The following is an 18,262-nucleotide window of genomic DNA, read 5'->3' as shown; positions in this document are numbered from 1 at the left end:
GGAAAAATCGAAAGTGCATGTCCAGCTCCAGCTTAGAGGAGAGAGGAGAGAAACACACAAGTGTCCAGTAGTGAAGAGCTCCCAGGCTTTGCTTGGCCTGGGGAAATGAGCTCAGGGCCTCCCTGGCGCACTGCACCCAACAAACCTCCTTGATCCCTTTCCCCAGTGGTGGGAGGAGGGGAGCTGAGGATGGAAACGCAGGCTGGGGGCCTAAGAGAGTTGCATGTCAAAGACCTGGCAACTGCATTCACACAACAGCTGGACTTGGATAGGGCTGATCCTGGGGTGCCAACTCCAAAGGTGGGTTAACCTCTCTCAGGTTGTCTTGCAGCGCTCTCCCCCACACCCCTATTCAGTCCTGGGAAGGTAGGCTGCTGCTCGGCATGGAGGTTCGTCAGAGCTGCGGTTTCCAAGGAGGAAGAGGGAGCCTCTCCACGCCTCCTCTTCCTCCTCCTTCTGGCGGCAGATTGGGTAACTTGGCCTCTCGGAGGAGGAGGAGGAGGGAAGCTCACCTGCCTCGCCTCCCGGGTCAGCCCTTCCCCGGGCTGCGAAGGAGGCGGCGCTTCGGGGCTCCTGGCTTTCGGCTCCGGCCCGGGAGCGGAGAAGGAGCAGGGACTGCGGCGGAGGCAGCATGAGCCCCAAGAAGGCGGTGGTTGCGGCGCTGGGCGCGCTGTGCCTGGTGGCCGTGGCGGGACTCGTCTTGCTCTGCGTGCCCACCAAGGACGTGCTGGACCCGCCCGCCTTCAAGGTAAGGCGCGCCCGCAGCGCCGCCGGGCACCGCGCGACCCCCGGGCTCTGCAGCCGAGCGCCGCCGGGACGGGAGGCGAGGGGCTTCCCGGCGCCGTCCTGCGCCCACCGCCGGCTGAGCGCCCACCCCGATCTCCCCTGCTCCTTTTGGCCGGAGCATACAGGAGCAGCGGACCTGGGCGGGGGTCCGTCCCGAGAGTTGCGGGCAGGTGGGCGCGCGAAGGTTTGGGGCGCCGGGGGCGAACGGATTTCCCTGCTCGGGGGGTGCTGAAAGGCCCCCCCACCCCCGGCCATTGGGAGGGGGCGGCCTTCCCCCTTTCGCCTCCGGGGGGCAGCCCCCACCCCCGCAGAGGGGGCTGGCCTTGGCCTCGCTAGGATTGCTGCTCAGCCCCGCCGGGGTGAAGGGTGTCCCCGCGGGGGTTTTCGGCTTCATGCTGTTTTTTTGAACCTGTTTGACTGGCACAAGTGAGAGGCCGGTGGTGGGTCGGTGTATTTGTGGGGAAGGGGTCTTTTCCTGGGTGGCCCTTTGGGGGTGGGAGGTGGGGTGCAGGCTGCCTTTGTCTTGCAAGTCTCTTTTTTTGGGGGGGGACTCCCGACTTTTCTATCCTGCCAGGGCGGGGTGGAAGAGCCTCGTGAGAGGACTCCGCTTGACGCGCCGTTGTCCTCTGCAAGCAGCGCCGGAGATCTGGGCTCTGGCCAGCGGTGCTGAGCTCACGCTCGGCTCATCCCGATGGCATCGAGAGCTGCGTCCCCTTCCCCCAGGAGGGGAAGGAGGTCCGTGGCAACCAGGGCCCGCGTGGGCCTTTCCTTGGTGCCCAGGGGCCTAAGCAGCCCCTCAGGCTATTGCTCGCTCTGCCCGAGATAGACGGTCTCTGTCGCTGTGGGTTCTGCTCAGGGGTGGGGGATCTCAGGAGAGTGGTTGCCCCCCCGCCGCCTTTAAGAGATGGTGAAGCTGGAGGGGGGAGAGAGAGAAAGGGAGGGAGAAAAGGAGAGAGAGAAAAGGAGAGGGGGAGAAAGGGAGGGAGAAAGAGAGAGAAGGAGGGAGAGAGAAAGAGAGGAGAGGGAGAGAGAGAGAAAGAGAGAGAGAGAGAGAAAGGAGAGAGAGGGAGAAAGGAGGGAGGGAGGAAGAGAGAAGGAGGGAGAGAGAGGGGGAGAGAGAAGGAGAGAGAGAGAGAAAGGAGGGAGAGGAAGAGAGAGAGAGAGAAGGAGGAAGGGAGAGAGAAGGAGAGAGAAAAGGAGAGAGAAAGGGAGAGAAAAAGGAGAGGGGGAGAGAGAGAGAAGGGAGGGAGAGAGGAAGAGAGAGAGAAGGGGAGAAAGAGAGAAGGAGGGAGGGAGACGGAGAGAGAAGGAGGGATGGAGAGAGAAGGAGAGAGAGAGAGAAAAGAGAGAGTGGGAGATAGAGGGAGGAAGGAAGAAGAGAGAGAGGAAAAGAGAGGGAGAAGGAGAGAGAGAGAGAGAGAAGGAGAGAGGGGGAGAGCAGGCGTGCTTCTGTCTCTATTTACGAAGCAATCAGAGCCCAAGACGATTTTGCAGAATTATATAACTGGAGACAATTGTTTTCCTCCCCAAAAGAGCCTCCAAGCTAAACTCTCAGCTGTGGGAAATCTCTCCTGGCCAGGGCGGAGGAGAGAGGGGGCCACCCACCTTTCTCCCCCCCCCCCACCCGGGCATCTCCTCATTTTCAAAATACTAATTGCCAAAGCGCCCCCCCCTCCATCCTTTCCCTTAAAATCTTCTAGCCTAGACCTCTCCCAGGTCTTTTGGACTGCAAACTCCATCATTCCCGACCCGGGGGATGGAAATTGTAGCGCACCACGATTGCGGAGCGTTACTCTGATCCTTTGGCAATCGTTTTCTGCCCGTGTCCTCCATGTGGACTGCATCCTTGTTTTTGTTGTTGTTTTTTTAAGGTCCTTTGCCTCAGTGCTCCCTCTAGTATGGCAGCCTTCCCTGTGGAATTTTTGGGCGATCCGGAGCCGGTTTGGTCGCCAAAGGGGGCATTTGGAACAGGGCAGATGGGCTGCTTGGCGCCAGCACCAGGAGAAACAGGCGAAGGTTGGGCCAGGGAGACGTCGCCAAACCGGTTTATGTCTCCCCGCTTATGTCTCCTTGGCACGAATCCTTGCATGGATCAGCCTGGAATTCTGGGTGCCTGGCGGTTCTTTTTCCGGTTCCAGGAGGAAAGCCACCGTTTGGGGGTGGGGGGGGAGGAAAGTGGGGGTGGCTCCTAGCCTGGGACACCCACCAACAGGCTCTGCATTGGGGTTAAACATTATCAAGGGCGTGTTTGGCACTGGGACAAGAGACGGGAAAAACCTTCTTTGTGGATATTCTCCGTAAAAGAATGTGCCCTGAGGGGTTTGGCTCTTTCATCACTTCTCCCAAGGGGGTTTTTTTGGGGGGAGGAGGAGAAAGGAAAAGCTTAATCAACTGTTCAACATTTATACCATCCTCTTTGTTTTTCCCTTTTGGTTGTTTTGGAGAGGAAAAGCCCCTCCCCTACAGTCCCCCCACTCTTCTAAAAGAGGCTGCTGTGAATTCTGTGGTTTCGCGGCAGTTGTTTCTCCTTCTACTTCAGAAGGGAAACCTCCATGCCCTGCAGCAATCTACCTTGAGTGTTACAGGCTGTGAGAGACGGGTGCCAGGATGCTGGGTTAAGAAACCAAGGGCGCCATAAAACTTTATTAAAAACAAACAGACACACCAACCAACAAAAAAGGGGCTCTGGCATTCTCTGGGCTGCTGGAAGGGCGTTTCCAAGCCTCCCTCCTTGTTACCTTAAAGGGTAGGAACTGGTGCGCTTTTCGACTTGCACGTCTCTTGGAGACTGAAATAGCGGCGGGCGGGCGGGCGGGGGGGGGGTCACAAGGCCCCAAAGGCCCCAAGTGTCCCCTCCTGGAGGCTGCCCAACGATGCAGGCTGGGCACCTAATCAGGGTGGTGAATGAGAAGAAGAGTAATGTACTTGTGTGTGCAACTGGGGGGACGTGTTTGTCCCTCGGACGCCACACCCTGGTTGTGCCTCTCACATTTGGCATTTCTGAATTCCCTGGAAGACCCTGCAAGCTTCAAATGTGTGTATGTGTGTGTGTGTGTGTGTGTGAGAGAGAGAGAGAGAGAGAGAGCAGGTTCCTTCTGTGCAGAAGCCCCCCAAAATTTTGGGAGATGCCCCTGGGCTTTGCGAGGGAGGGGGGGCGTTGCTAACGGCCTGGCCTGGTCGCTTGGAATTGATGCAAAATTTCAGACCCAGAATTTATCTGGGCTGCCCAAAGAGTAGATCTACCTGCCTCCCTATTTGAATGGTTTCTGGCTTGTCCTTGGGGGGGTCAGATTTCACCCTCTCCCTCCCTGCACTGGGGCTCAGCTGGGAATCCTGTGAAAGTGCCAAGTGTGATTTCATTTGCCTCCCTCCACAGAAAGTTCTGGAACAAGACAAGGAGCAAGGCTGACATTGCATTGCCTGGATTTTAAAGGAAAAAAAAAACCCATGTACTTAATGGTTTCGTTTCTTGATTGGAGAGAGGATTAAGAATTAAGCTGGGGACGGGATGGGGGCAGCGCAGGATCAGGCCTGCCTTGGGGAAGGGTCTCATGGAGAGGATCTCCTCGCTGTCCCCTTTCCTTCTCTGGGCTCCAAGCTCAAGAAAGGCTGGTCTTGCAAAATGCCACCAAGCCTTTGAGGAGGTGGTGGTTGTTGGTGGTCCTGATGGGCACCTCCTTCAGGGTAGCTGGTGGGCACAGGCCTCGGCCCTGCCTGCCCTCCAAGGAAGCCGGCACCGCTCTGCGTATGCCGAGGCAGAGATGCCCATTTTGGGAGCTGTCTCCTTGGAGAACTGGTCCAAGGCCAGTTTTATTTGCTTGGAGTGGTTTTCATCGGCCGGGGCGTTCCTCCTGGGATCATCGGCGGAGTAACTGTTAGGGAACGCAAATATTGCAGGAGTATTAAGTCTCTTCTGGCGAACCTCCAGAGGATCCACTTCCTGGAGGCCTGAAGGATGGAGCGATTTGAAGGGAAAGCAGCGAAGGAGTTTGTATTACCTTAGAGGAGGGTCCTTGGGACTGACCCAAGAGTTTTGTGAGGGCGGTGGTATGACAAAATAGAGGAGGAGGAGGAGGGGGGAGAAGGGGAGGAGGAGAAGGAAGAGGAAGACAGGAGAAGAGAGGGGGAGGAGGAGGAGGAAGAAAGGACGAGGAAGAGGAGGCAGAGGGGGGGAGGAGGAAGAAAGGAGGAAGATGAGGAGGAGGAAGAGAGGAGGAGGAGAGGAGGAGGAGGAAGAGAGGTGGAAGAGAGGAGGAAGATGAGGAGGAGGAAGAGAGGAGGAGGAGGAGGAGGAGGAGGAGGAAGAATCCCGAGCTCCATCTTCACAGAGTCCACTCACATGCTGTTGAGACTGCCAGGACAGAAAACACATGGTGGGACGGACACACACACACACACACACACACACACGGCCTGTATATTCCCCAGGTGAGGTGCCTGCCTCAGGGGAGGAAGCAGCCTCTCACTGTGTGACACACACACACACACCCCAACCGACTTCCTCGTGTGTGTGTGTGTGTGTGTGTGTGTGTGTGTGTGGCATGCATCTCTCCCCCATCCACCAGCATCACCCTGGAGGGTGAAGGGCCTCAGACCAGGCTGCCCGCTGAGCCCTCCGTGTGCCTCGGGGAGGGGAGGGAGGGGGAGGAAAGATAGCCGCCAACTCAGTGCCATTTCCGCGCCTGAGAGAAGTGAAAGTGTTGGGGGGGGAGGGAGGAGGGGGAGTGACTCAATCCCTGCCTGCGTCTCTGTTGCTTGAATTCCATCTCTGCAATTATAACAAACGGCGACGACACCCACGTTATTTCCTGGAGCCTGGATCGCTCGGACCCAATAACGGCCAAATAATCGAGGCCACCTGGAAAGCCTGCGGTGCCTCCGGTCCCGGAGTCTTCTCACCTCTGCATGGAACACCCTCCCCCCACCACCAAATCTAGCTAATCTTGGCCGGGGAGGGAAGGAAGAACGCTTGGCCTCCATGTTCTTCCAGCCGAATGCAGCAGCTGAGTAATGTTTGGCAGGGTAGGTGGGTTCTGTGTGTTGCTAACGGAGGAGCGTCTCCAGGGGAATTCATCATCAAAAGAGGGCGAGAACGTAAATGCGCGCTCCGCCGTGTGTTCTGGCAGTGCGTCCTGGCAGTCTCAACAGCACGTGAGTGGCCTCTGCGAAGGGGGGAGCTCAGGATTCTTCCTCCTCTTCCTCCTCCTCCTCCCCTCTTCTTCTTCCTCCTCCTCCACTTCCTCTTCCTCCACTTCCTCCTCCTCCATCTCCTCTTCCTCCTCCTCCTCCCCTCCTCTTCTTCCTCCCCCTCCTCTTCCTCCCCCCTCATCCTCCACCTCTCCTCCACTTCCTCCTCCTCCACTTCCTCCTCCTCCATCTCCTCTTCCCCTTCCTCCTCCTTTTCCTCTTCCTCCTCCTCCTCCCCTCTTCTTCTTCCTCCCCCTCCTCTTCCTCCCCCCTCATCCTCCACCTCTCCTCCACTTCCTCCACCTCCACTTCCTCCTCCTCCATCTCCTCTTCCTCTTCCTCCTCCTTTTCCTCTTCCTCCTCCTCCTCCCTTCTTCTTCTTCCTCCTCCTCCCCTCCTCTTCTTCCTCCCCCTCCTCTCCTCTATTTTAACATATCACCTCCCGCACAAAAGATCTCTTTGGGATGGGAACAGCCAAGGGTTGTGGGAAAAAGCAGATCGGTATAACAGTTGGGGGGGGTCCAAGGAATGTAACCGGCACACAGATTTACGAGGCTGAATAGGCCAGACCAGTTCTGCCGTTCCTTCCTCCTCTGTACTGTGGGCTAATCTGCTGGGGGAAGAGGCCAAAATACCAGAAGTCCCAGCTAGGAATCCCCCACCCAGCCTCGCCCCGGCCCATTCCTCTCTTTCGAAACACCTCGGAATGTTGGCAACAATCCAGTCGTTTGCGGCTGAGAGCATCGGCTCTCAATTGTGGATCAATTGGTGCAGCTTGGGAGGGTGTTGGCGGGGGGTGGAGAATCTCTCCGAGGGTTTGAGGCTGGAATGACCAGGCCAGGAGGTTGCTGTCGAATCCAGTTTGACAATTCCAGTCTCCCCGGGGTTAAACGGAGGGGGTTACCGGGCAGGAAAAACGGGACCGACCAGCTGCAGAGTGTGAAGATATTGGGGAGGTGGGATTGGAGAGAGAACAGTCAAGGAGGGGGCTTTGGAGAAGCTGCCCCACTTATCAGGCAGAGTTAGAAACTGGGAGGAAATCCGCAGGGTTCAAGGGCAGGAGAGGAGGATCCTGGCTGCAGAAAAGGAAGTTTCCAAAGAAGAGAAGAGATGGGGGCAGGGCCAGTCCGAGGCAGGATTTGCCGGTTCTCCAAACTACTCGAAATTTCCGCTATCGGTTCTCCAGAACTGGTCAGAACCTGCTGAATACCCACCTCTGCCCTCCAAGGGTAGCAAGGATGGCAGACCTAAAACATGTTAGATGCGGGAGAGTCTGAAGCACGGAAAAAAGCATCCGCACAAAGTCTTTTTTTATTGGTTCATCAGGCATCCTTATCAATTCACATTGGTGGCGAGGTCCTTCTTAATGTCCCATCCTTTGCATATCTGAATTGTGGTGTGGAAAGATAATAAAGTCTCATCCCCGTGATGATTGGAGCAGCTGCATGGTAATGGATTCAGGGAAGAGTGAGGGAGCCTCCCCCAACCCAAAAAGGGTCCATTTAGTGACCAATCAGGATTACAGATGTGGTAATGTGATATGAACTACATTTCCCAGGATGCATTCCCTTAAGGGGACAGCTCTCAAATCCTAACTATCCCAGATCCCATTAACTCTTCTAAACTCTCTGGACAGCACAATGTCTCTTGCTTGATACCTTTGCTCATTGGTCTCAACGCTGCAGAATTCAGGACTTGGGGGTCCTGAAGTCTTCATGGAGTCTGCAGGTGGGGGGGGAAGTCTTCCAGTCTGGGGCGGAGGAGAGCGAGGCACCATACCCACCCTGGGAAGCCTCTTTTCCGGCAACCGAAAACTTGCTGCCCCGCTGTGGGATTAATTTTGATTTGTTGCTTGCGGGATGGACGGATGGACCTCTCCAAGGGCCGATCAAGTTGTTGCTTGTAGCGAACGGCTCAGCCCCCAGTCTCCCGCCCTACAAATTTCTCCACCTGGAGCTGTAAATCATTGGGAGGCTTGTTAAAATATTTAGCTGGAGCTCTGCCAGATCCCGAGCAAGGCGGGTTTCCTATGTGGGGCTGGGATAGTACGTGTGTACTGCAGATAGTGGGGGTTCAGCCAATTGTTGTTTTGCTCCATCCAGCAAAGGCCAGAATTGTAAAAGCACTGTTTGCCTGCACTCTCCCTCACCCAATTCCCAAGGAAAGAGACCCTCCTGGAGTCTTGGGGGGGCTGCAGAGCTGCAGGCTAGCCTTGGGGTTAGAGAGGCCCTTTGGTACCATCCGCCCCGCCGTGCCCAGCTTTTGTGTGTAGGATTTCTTTGGCGGGGGTCAGGGTGTGTGTGCCTCTTGATTCTCCAGCTGAGGTTGGGGAAGGAGAGACCCCCACCCCCCCTTGATCAAAAGGAGCCCAAGGGAAAGAAGGAAAGATGGCAGGAGATGCCACCCTCACCCCAAACAGCCAGGGACCTGCTTCGCTTTTGGGGGAGCCCGGGAGAGTCCAGGCTGATGGATACAGAGACAGCCTCGTTGAGCTGAAGCCCTCCCTCCCCCCACAAGACCAGGTCACGGGGAAGATCCCACCCTATTTCAGATCTAGATTGACGGAAAGCTTCAGATGACAGGGAAGGATCATCAAAAAACATATTGCACAACCACGAAGAGCAATAGGCGCCTCCCAACCTGGCAGGGAGAGATAAGGGGGGAAAACCTAGGGCAGGATCTCAGCCGCAGAATATCAGGGAAGGATACTGTAGTGTAAACACTTCATTAACTTCCAGTTATCTTCCTCCCACTCCCGGAGGAAGGTTACTGCAAAATCCCCCTTCCCTCCCCACCCACTGACCTGCTTTGCAGCTCCATTCTCCTGTGCAGGGCAACCAAAGGAGACCCAGCTGATCAGCTGGGACTCAGGAGGCAGAGAATAGATAGTGGCAGGGCCAGTCAGAGGTGGCATTGGCCGGTTCTTTGAACTACTCAACATTTCCACTACTGGTTCTCCAGAACTGGTCAGAACCTGCTGGATACCACCTCTGGCCTGAGGGGGAGGGAAACATGGGGGTGGGGTTGTCCAGGGTTCCCCCAGAAGTCATGGATGAGGAGGTTTGTTACCCTAATCTTGGGGCTGTTCTCGCATAGCTATGCAAGGAAAGCAGGGGGGGGCTCATTTCACTTGACGCTTCCAATACCCTGCGGGGAGATTTGCTCAGTGGGAGAGACGTCACCTTGTGTCCCCCGACATCTGTCACCCACCCACCCCCATTTCTTCTCCTTCTTTTCCTCAGTATGGGATAGTTTTGGATGCGGGATCTTCCCACACGGCTATGTTTGTCTACAAATGGCCATCCGACAAGGAGAACGAGACCGGGATTGTCAGCCAGCACAGCGACTGCCACGTGAAGGGTAAGCCGAATCGGGGCTCTGCCCCTCCCTCTTCCTCCTCTGATGTTTGTGGGAGGGGGCTGTTTGTCCTCCCAGGGACAAGAGTTTGCAGTTGGAGCCCCTCAAATGTTGCTTAGAGCCCCGTACGGGGTCGCTTCATCCCCAGGGGTTTCTCTTCCTCTCCGCAATCCAGTCTCTTCTTGGCAGGCCACAATTTGGGGCACATCCAGGTCTGGAAGAGCCCAGTTTTGGGCACCTCTGTTGAGGAGCGGTGGCCCGGGTAATGCTGTGCTGCCAGCTGAGATTTCCAGCCTGCATTTTGTACATTGGTGCTGGCAGGAACAACCGCGTTTGGGCAGCCGTCCTCTTTCTTCTTTTGTTCCATTTCTTTTTCTGGGCATCGGACAAAGAACTGGCATGACTCACCTGGTTTAAGCTGTGGGAAAGAAAGACCTGTGGGTTCCTCTGGGAGGAGAAGGGAGTGCCCGGGCACGGCCTGGCAGGGGCTTCTCCAAAGGCATCCGAGAACAGGAGGTGGAGGTCACGCCAAGGCCTGAACTCAGGGCTACCCTGCCTGTTTTTTCTGGGCAGCTGGCAAGGGCTGAGGAGGGAGGCTTTGCAGCAGAGCAGTCTTTCCCAGCCCGGCCCATTCCAGGTGTTTGGGACCGAATCCCCACATCTGGAGGGCAGGAGAAGACAGTTGCAGGGAACGAAACCTGGAATGAGTCGAACTGTGTCCGATACAGCAAATCCTCCCAGGTTTCTGGTGGGCGCGGAAATAGCTTTTTCTCTTCCGTGCCGGGTGAGCAGCCGCCGTCCATTGGGCATTCTGGGCAGGCTCTCCCCACCCTGGAGGGGGATCCCGCTGGCCTGGCACTCAGGGCGGATGGATTTTGCAGGGGGAGGCATCTCAAGCTACGCCGCGAACCCGCCGGCCGCTGGGCAGAGCTTGGTTGCCTGCCTTGACCAGGCCTTGGAGGATGTCCCAAAGGCAAGGCACGCCATCACGCCCCTCTACCTGGGCGCCACGGCTGGCATGCGGCTGCTGAAGTAAGTGTTGGTTGACTTCCAGACCCAACGGGGAGACCCCACTGCCTGGCCTCAGGGGGGGCGGAGTTTGGCCATCCTGTCCCCTTCTCCAGCTTGTTAAGGTAGCGGTGGTCTCTTCGTCCCATCCATCCTTCACTTGGGGCAGAACCAATCCCCCCCCCCCCATGTTTACATACTAAATCTCACGGAGTCACAGGGGGAAGAATTGCCCAGCCTTTCCATGGATCGTGGCCAGCCCAGAGCCCAGAGAGAAACCCTGGGTTGTGTGAACCTTGGAGGGCAGAATCTGGGTAGCTAAAAGAGCCATTCCAGAAAGAGGGGGGTGGGGGAGAGAGGGAAAGAGAGAGGTGAGGGAGAGAGAGAGAGAGGTAAGGAGAGAGAGGGAGGAAGAGAGGGAGAGAGAGGTAAGGAGAGAGAGGGAGGGAGGAAGAGGGAGAGAGGGAGGGAGAGGTAAGGAGAGGGAGAGAGAGAGGTAAGGAGAGGGAGGGAAAGAGAGGGAGAGGGAGAAGGAGAGAGAGAGGGAAGGAGAGTCAACCCTAGGCCTAGCTCAAGTCACAAAGCGTTTCATTATTTGTGTGTGTGTCTGTGTAGCATTTCTAACTCGCAGGCTTCAGACAGCGTCCTGGAAGCTGTGACCTCCACGCTGAAGAAATACCCCTTTGACTTCCGGGGAGCCAGGATCCTGAGCGGAGAGGACGAAGGCTTGTTCGGGTGGGTCACCGCTAACTACCTCCTGGAGAACTTCGTCAAGGTAGAACCTCCTCTCCTTTCCTCGGGGTTGTTTGCAAAACGGAAAGTCCGCTGCTCTTCCTCCGAGCCTTGTGCCGTTGGCCGGTCTTGCTCTGACGTCAGCGCAGGATCACAGCCCGGTTGGCCATTGGTTCAGCTTCATGACGTCACAGAAGGCCCGCCTTGTCTTTGTTGTCCCCCAAACTGGTCTCTTGCTTGGTGTCGAAGCCGATAAGTCACTGGACACAAGGTGTGGTACAAAATTATGCTTTTATTTTTGGTACCAAGATATAAGGACCTTATAAGGGCCTAAGTGAGAATCTTTTCAGCAATTGTTTATAGCCAAGGAGTGGTCGCATACAACCTTTGCCCTTCCCCTAATTATGCACCCATAACAGATAACATTGATTGGTTGCTTAGATCTCAGTCCCCTACATAGCTAAATGTCGCATCACCCGTGGTTCTCCCCAGGTCACGGGTATCTTGCAACGTGTCCTAGTTTAATGTGCCAGCTATGTGGTTTTTGGCTAGTGGTTTAAGGTGCTAACTTCTTGCTTGCTAAGAATGTGCAGTTCCAACCGCTTTCCTATTGTGGAGCAATTCAAGATAGCACCTTCCCTTTTGTAGAGAGGGACAGGAACAGAAATGAAGGCAAGAGAAAATGTGGTTTCTTTTATTATCAGAATTCATATTCCTCACGCTCGCGTCCATTCCATCCATTCCTGGGTGCTCTCTCCACACACGACCCTTCCTCTGATCCCCAGGGCCTCCTCTACGTGCCTACGTGCCGTCCCCTGATCCTTCATCTTCTCTTCCCAGTACGGCTGGATCGGGCGCTGGATCCGCCCCAAGAAGAGCACAGTGGGGGCCATGGACCTGGGCGGGGCCTCCACCCAGATCACCTTCGAGACCACGGGGGCCATCGAGAGCCCCTCCAACCAGGTGACGCTGAAGCTGTACGGGCAGCACTACAAGGTCTACACACACAGCTTCCTCTGCTACGGCATGAATGAGATCCACAACCGGCTGACCTCCAAGATTCTGAAGGTACCTGTGATGACCCAAAGGGGTGTGGCCCAAAGGCAACACAGTCCAAGAAGCAAGAAGAGTCCCTTTAGGACCTCCAGCTTTGCCCCCAATGTCCAGGTTATCTTCAGCTGGAATAAAAACTCTCCCAGGAACAGTCTTTAAGTGGAGAAAATTCAGTCCGAAAACAAAGTACATACAAACTAAATCAAAATCCACACAAACGACGCTGCAGTAATTAACTGGACAGGGCAGGAGAGGGAATTGCGGACTTGAAAACCCGGCAAAACACACAGTTTGGGGAAGATGCCAGGAACCCAGATAAGCCTCAACGATACCAGATAATTCATGATTTGCTCCCAACAAGCAGCTTCCCTTTTTAAACTGTGTTCCCAGCTGCAGCTAAGGAAGGGAATCAGGGCCCTTTCCTCCCCTGTAAGCCATGCAACTCACATTGCTCCCTTCTCCATTCCTCCCTCATGCCCTAGGATGAAGAGGGGTCTGGGTCTTCCTCTGAACCCCCTCTCCCTTGTTCTACCTCTGCCCAGCTGGACTTTGCCCTTCCCCAGTTTCTTCCCCAGCCAACAGAGCCACCCTCCCACTCCCTGTCAGCTGCTCCGCCTCCCCCTCTGAATCAGATTCCTGACAGGGGCATGACAGTGCACCCCCAGTGGGTGGTTGTGGTGCAGGGACCAAGGCTGGGGGTTTATAGGGGCCTCTCAGCTGGGAGGGGCTCTCCCAGGTCAGAACATTCCCGAAGGTGGGTGCTGCAAAGGGGCCCCTCAACTGCAATGTGGGGAAAGGGGCCCGTGCCCCATCTTTGTGAGGGCTTGTGGGGGAGGTTACCCTTCTCTTCTGCTTCACCATCCCCTCTCCTGTGTTTTCCTATTGCAGGCTAGAGCCTACGCCCTCCGACTGGACAACCCCTGCTGGCCACAGGGATTCAAGCGCAGCTTCCCCATGGAAAGCATCTACGGGTCGCCCTGCACCCGCACCGAGAGGCCTCCCAACTACTTCCCCATGGCCATGGTGAACATGAGCGGCTCTGGAGACCCTGCCCAGTGCTTGGCGCACGCAGAGAGCCTCTTCCGGTTCACAGACTGCCCTTATTCCAGCTGCTCCTTTGACGGGGTCTTCCAGCCCCCCGTGCAGGGAAACTTTATTGTGAGTCTCACGGACGGCTGGGCTTGGGGGGGTGTGTGTGTGTCCTGGGTCATCTCCTGGAACTGAAGCAATGAAGTTGTGGGAGCTCTGTTGAGGTAATTCCCCGTTAGGAGAATGAGCGTATACAGGGAGACGTAGAGAGAGTAGTGTTGGAATAATACACACACAGTACAGAGATACACTGTACAGTAAATGTAGGTTTTTACTTCCAGACAGTTTAAGCAAAGTTCAAGATAAGCAGTCCAAAATCATTCACAAGTAAATCAGTCAGTTTTTAACCCAGGGATAATCCAATAACAAATATATATATATTTGAGATATATTATCCTATATATTTGACTGTTTAAAAATGAGTTGTATTGGCCCCATTGGTAATACCACTTTAAGGATCTTAAAGCAAATTTTTAATTCCGTCTTTTTCTTCTTCTTCTTCTTCCCTTAAAGGCCTTCTCTTCATTTTTCTACACGGTGGATTTCCTCCGGTCAGTGATGAAGAGACAGGTAGCCACTCCAAAAGACCTCAAAGAAGGCGCGGAGGCCGTCTGTAACACCCCGTGGAGTGAGGTGGGTTTGTTCCCCCGGATCTTCCTTCACTTCCTTCAACCAAAGCCAAATTCTTTCAGCTAGTCATCACTAATTCCACTCCACCCCCCGCCGGAACATAAACCTGAAATCCTTTTTTTTAAAAAAAAATGGGTTTAACCTTGAATTGAAATGGAGAGTGCAGTGGTTCGTGGGCTGGTAGTTTTAGGGGTGGGTCATGTGGTCCAAACCTCCAAACCAGGCCTACCTCACAAGTCTGTGGTGAGAATTAAAAAGGGGAAGATGGAATCATGGCGATTTCCTCGAAGCAGCTGCAAAAGGAGGAGATGAGCGCAGTTCAGGTCTAAAAGGAGCCTGCTTTCCACTCACATGTCTGGGGGCCGAAAAGACCATTGCCCTTTGTCAGAGGAACGTGGGGTGGGATAAAGGTCCGTCAATGAAACTGGAGAAAAATGGCTCAGCTATTAAGGATAAGTCGAGAGGAAGAAAACCCGGAGGATGCCCAGGAGGATTTGGAGAAGGAACCCCTCAAAATATGGCCTGGCTAACAATGAATTGCAGATGAACCCTCCAAGGTGGTCTATGACTACATATTTGATGATGATGATGATGAAGAGGAGGGGGAGGAGGAAGAAGAAGAAGGGGAAGGAGAAGAAAGAGAAGGAGGAGGAGAAGGGACCTTGGAATGAACGTGGAATAAATAGCACTTAGCAGTGGCGTTTAGACTTATACACCGCTTCACAGTGCTTTTACAGCCCTCTCTAAGCCGTTTACAGAGTCAGCCTCTTGCCCCACCAACAATCTGGGTCCTTGTTTGACCCACCTTGGAAGGACGGAAGGCTGAGTCAACCTGGAGCCTGGTGGGATTTGAACTGCAGGCAGCCGGCAGTCAGCAGAAGTAGCCGGCAGGACTGCACTCTCACCACTGCGGCTCCGCCTAATTTGTGGCGTGTGTATGTGTGTGTGTGTGCATGCGAATAATCTTTCTATCACCATCAGAAAGGGGAGGAAATAGTGTGTGTGTGTGAGAGAGAGAGAGAGAGAGAGAGAGAGAGAGAGAGAAAGCAGCTGCTCTTTCAAAGGCCTCAACTCATCCTGGGCATTTCTTTCTGCCACTCCAGCTGCTCAGGAAGGAACCAAATCTGGAGCACTATTTGCAGAACTACTGCTCGATGGCCACCTTCGTCTCGTTGCTGCTCACCCGGGGCTACTCCTTCAGCAACACCACTTTTCCCAGCATAGCCTTCCAGCAGAAGGTAAGGCTTGCAGGGCACTTCTGCAGTGGATGGGGGTCAGCCGTGGGTCCTGAGAGCAGCTGCTGGATTGGGGCACGCAAGCCGAAAGGGGGAGACTTTATGCAACGGCGGCTTTTTTTTCGCTTTTTGCAGGCCGGGGACACGACCATCGGCTGGGCGCTGGGCTACATGCTGAACCTCACCAACATGATCCCGGCGGAAGAGCCCAGCTTCCGGAAGAGCACCAGCTTCGGCCCCTGGGTTGGCCTCATCCTCCTCTTCGTCGCCGTCCTCCTGGGCAGCTTGGTCAGCATCTTCTGCCTGATGAAGTCCTCCAAGGGCCGAGGGGCGGTGTAAAGACCTCTCCTTTCCCGCCTTTCCCTGGTCTTTCACCGGGAACTCCGGCCTTTTGCCAAACCTCAGGAAGGAAGAAATCAAGACATATGGAAGAGCCAATTCTGCACAGGGAGCAGGCGGTGCCTCGCATGGATCCTGGGCATATGCAGCCCCGCCCCCGCTTTCCTGCCTTTCCCCCCTGTGTCACCCCCACTTTGAGAAAAAGGTGCTGCCGTTGACAGGGAAAGCTTCTGTTGACCCCGCCCCCCCCGGCCTTCCCTTTGTCCTGCTTCGTTGTTAGACTCAGGAATTTGTAGCCAAGGGCCCACCCAAAGCTCTTGACCCAACGAGACGCTGCCCCCACCCCAGGACAAAGGACCCTGGTAGGAATTATTGCCATGAATCTCTTTCTTTTTAACTATGGACATCGGAAAGTGTGATGCCCTCCCCCAGCTGCCTTCAAAAACGGGGGTCCCTTAAAGAGCAAATGTGTTTGCTACGGAAACTTTTAACGGGGCCCAGTGCCTACTGGACTCCTTCGCTGGGGGTTGGGGGGTGGTGTATGTGTGGTCCTAGCACTTAGACAAATTGTCCCAGTTGAGCCTCAGACTTTGGGGAGTGGTCTTTCGTGGACTTCTGACTGATGCACAATGGCAGGACTTCCATTCCTGTACAAACCAGGTCTGGCTTTTGGAGATGTTCTCTTTTAGGGGAAAGGAAATCCAGCAAGCTGCCATCAGCTCTGTCGCTGAGATAAACTTCTCCTTCTCCACTTAGTAGATCAACGAGAGATCCTCTTCTCACCCACACACATCTTCTACTGACCCCCTTAAATCAAAGCACGTTGCAGGAACAAGGCCTCCTTTGGTGTTTTCCTTGGCAGAGAGGGAGTCTGAATGCCCTTTAACCTCTGGGAATCTTTCTTTCCAAATCTTTTTCCGGAAGTTAGGAGACAACTTCCTTTCTTCCGGCAAACCTGTTGAGGTAATTCCCCGTTAGGAGAATGAGCGCATACAGGGAGACGTATAGAGAGTAGTGTTGGAATAATACACACACAATACACAGATACACTGTACAGTAAGTGTAGGTTTTTACTTCCAGAAAGTTTAAGCAAAGTGCAAAATAGGCAGTCCAAAGTCATTCACAGGTAAAATCAGTCCGTTTTCAATCCAGGGATAATCCAAATATCAAATTCCAGTGTCAAAAACACTGCAGTATCAGACTGAAGTGATACCAGTCAATTAGAAGAAATGGAGCAGGCAATACTTTCCAACAGAAGGAAACAGAGATACACTTGTACTCTCTTCTGAGACTCAGACTAAAGAAACCAGGTTTCTGGCTCCATCTTATGGCCGTTTGAGAAACCACACCCAATTGCATGCTCTTGCATTCCCTTAAAGAGACTATCTATCCTGGTTTATATATTTCTAACCCAAATACCTGTTAGGTGACTTATATTCCTAACAAAAAAACACCCGAGTTTCTGTGTTATTTGCACTCCTGGGTGTCACACTCATCCACGAGACTAAACCTTTCAAACGAGGTCTCCTTCAGGAATTAAGAATAATCCAAAATTGAATTTATATTTTTGAGTTTGTTTTGGGTCCTTCCATTTCTTCCATACACATATAGAAAAGTTGTCCCTTCTGGATTTGCCAGGATTGTACAAAACAATTGCTAGTTGTGTTGCAACCCTATTGGACCGCCCCTCTGGCAACCTTAAAAATATACCTAAACACAGTCAGACGCAAATAATTAAAATTCAAAGGAGAGATGTCCAAAGTAGACAATTCCTGCCCAAGGGATTGAGGAATAGAAGCTGCAAAATTGCAATTTTCCATTATTTTCCCTAGGAATAATTCACACAGAAAGTAATGAGCTTTTATTTCCAAGTAGAAGTTTGCACTGGTGACAGCTGTTTCCTGCCCCACATTGTGTGAATTTGAGACGAAGTCAGGATAACTGTTTTTATTTTAATGGCGCACTGTTGTATAATATTAAAACAAAACAAAAAACACCAACTATCCAGGATTTGGGGAAGGGTTGGGTTGTTGTTTTGGTTTTTTTTTGGTATTTTTACCTTGATAGTGCAACAATATTAAAGTCTCCCACAGTTGGCTTCTGCAAAAAATAAAATAAAAATATTTTTGGGGTGGGCAGAAAAACACTTCCAGAACTGCAAACTGGGGAGGTGGGAAAGAGGGCGGGTGTAATGGGAAGGGGGCTCCCTGCCTCCTGTTTGGATCCTCCAATTCCACCAGCGTGTATTTCTTTGTGCTTTTCTTTGGTGCCTTTGCAAGTCTGGTTCCAGATTGTACTCTGTCTGTTTTCCATGTAAAGAAAACAAAGTGATGCTTGCCTTAAAGAAATCATAATAAAAACTCGCATAGCGACTGACCCGGTTGGTCCACTTTATTGGGAAGGTTTTGACCTCTTGGTGGAAACATCCCGCAGTGCTTGATGGTGTCCTGCTCCAGTGCCCGGGGTGGCTGAGTTGTATGATCCTGGTTTGTTCTCGTGCCCTGGGTGGCTGAGCTGTATGATCCTGGCTTGTTCTGCAATTGCAGCTGTGCCCTCTTTCGCACGGGTGGCTGAGCTGTATGATCCTGGTTTGGTCTTGTGCCCTGGGTGGCTGAGCTGTATGATCCTGGTTTGTTCTGCAATTGCAGCTGCGCCCTCTTTTGCCTGGGTGGCTGAGCTGTATGATCCTGGTTTGTTCTGCAATTGCAGCTGTGCCCTCTTTTGCCCGGGTGGCTGAGCTGTATGATCCTGGTTTGTTCTGCAATCGCAGCTGTGCCCTCTTGTGCCCAGCACCTGCCTTGCTATCCTACGCAAGGGCTGGCTTTCCGAGGGCGAGCAGTGAACCA

The 18,262-nt window shown here is 53.8% G+C and overlaps 1 protein-coding gene across 1 annotated transcript; it reads left to right on the top strand.

The window, feature by feature from the left end:
• The first annotated feature begins 477 nt into the window (after window positions 1-477).
• On the top strand, window positions 478-17,792 carry ENTPD2 (ectonucleoside triphosphate diphosphohydrolase 2). The gene is made up of 9 exons (XM_087914435.1): window positions 478-748; window positions 9,216-9,333; window positions 10,212-10,362; window positions 10,954-11,113; window positions 11,911-12,138; window positions 13,012-13,281; window positions 13,726-13,845; window positions 14,946-15,080; window positions 15,213-17,792. Exons 1-9 carry the CDS (start codon window positions 632-634, stop codon window positions 15,414-15,416), a joined length of 1,503 nt encoding a protein of 500 aa, XP_087770561.1. The 5' UTR covers window positions 478-631; the 3' UTR covers window positions 15,417-17,792.
• The last annotated feature ends 470 nt before the right edge of the window (window positions 17,793-18,262 follow it).

The sequence above is a fragment of the Pseudonaja textilis genome, chromosome 17 (assembly GCF_049901715.1).
Source record: "Pseudonaja textilis isolate UNSWEBS1 chromosome 17, rPseTex1.2, whole genome shotgun sequence".
NCBI lineage: Eukaryota > Metazoa > Chordata > Lepidosauria > Squamata > Elapidae > Pseudonaja > Pseudonaja textilis.
This window is presented reverse-complemented; position numbering and strand designations above follow the sequence as displayed.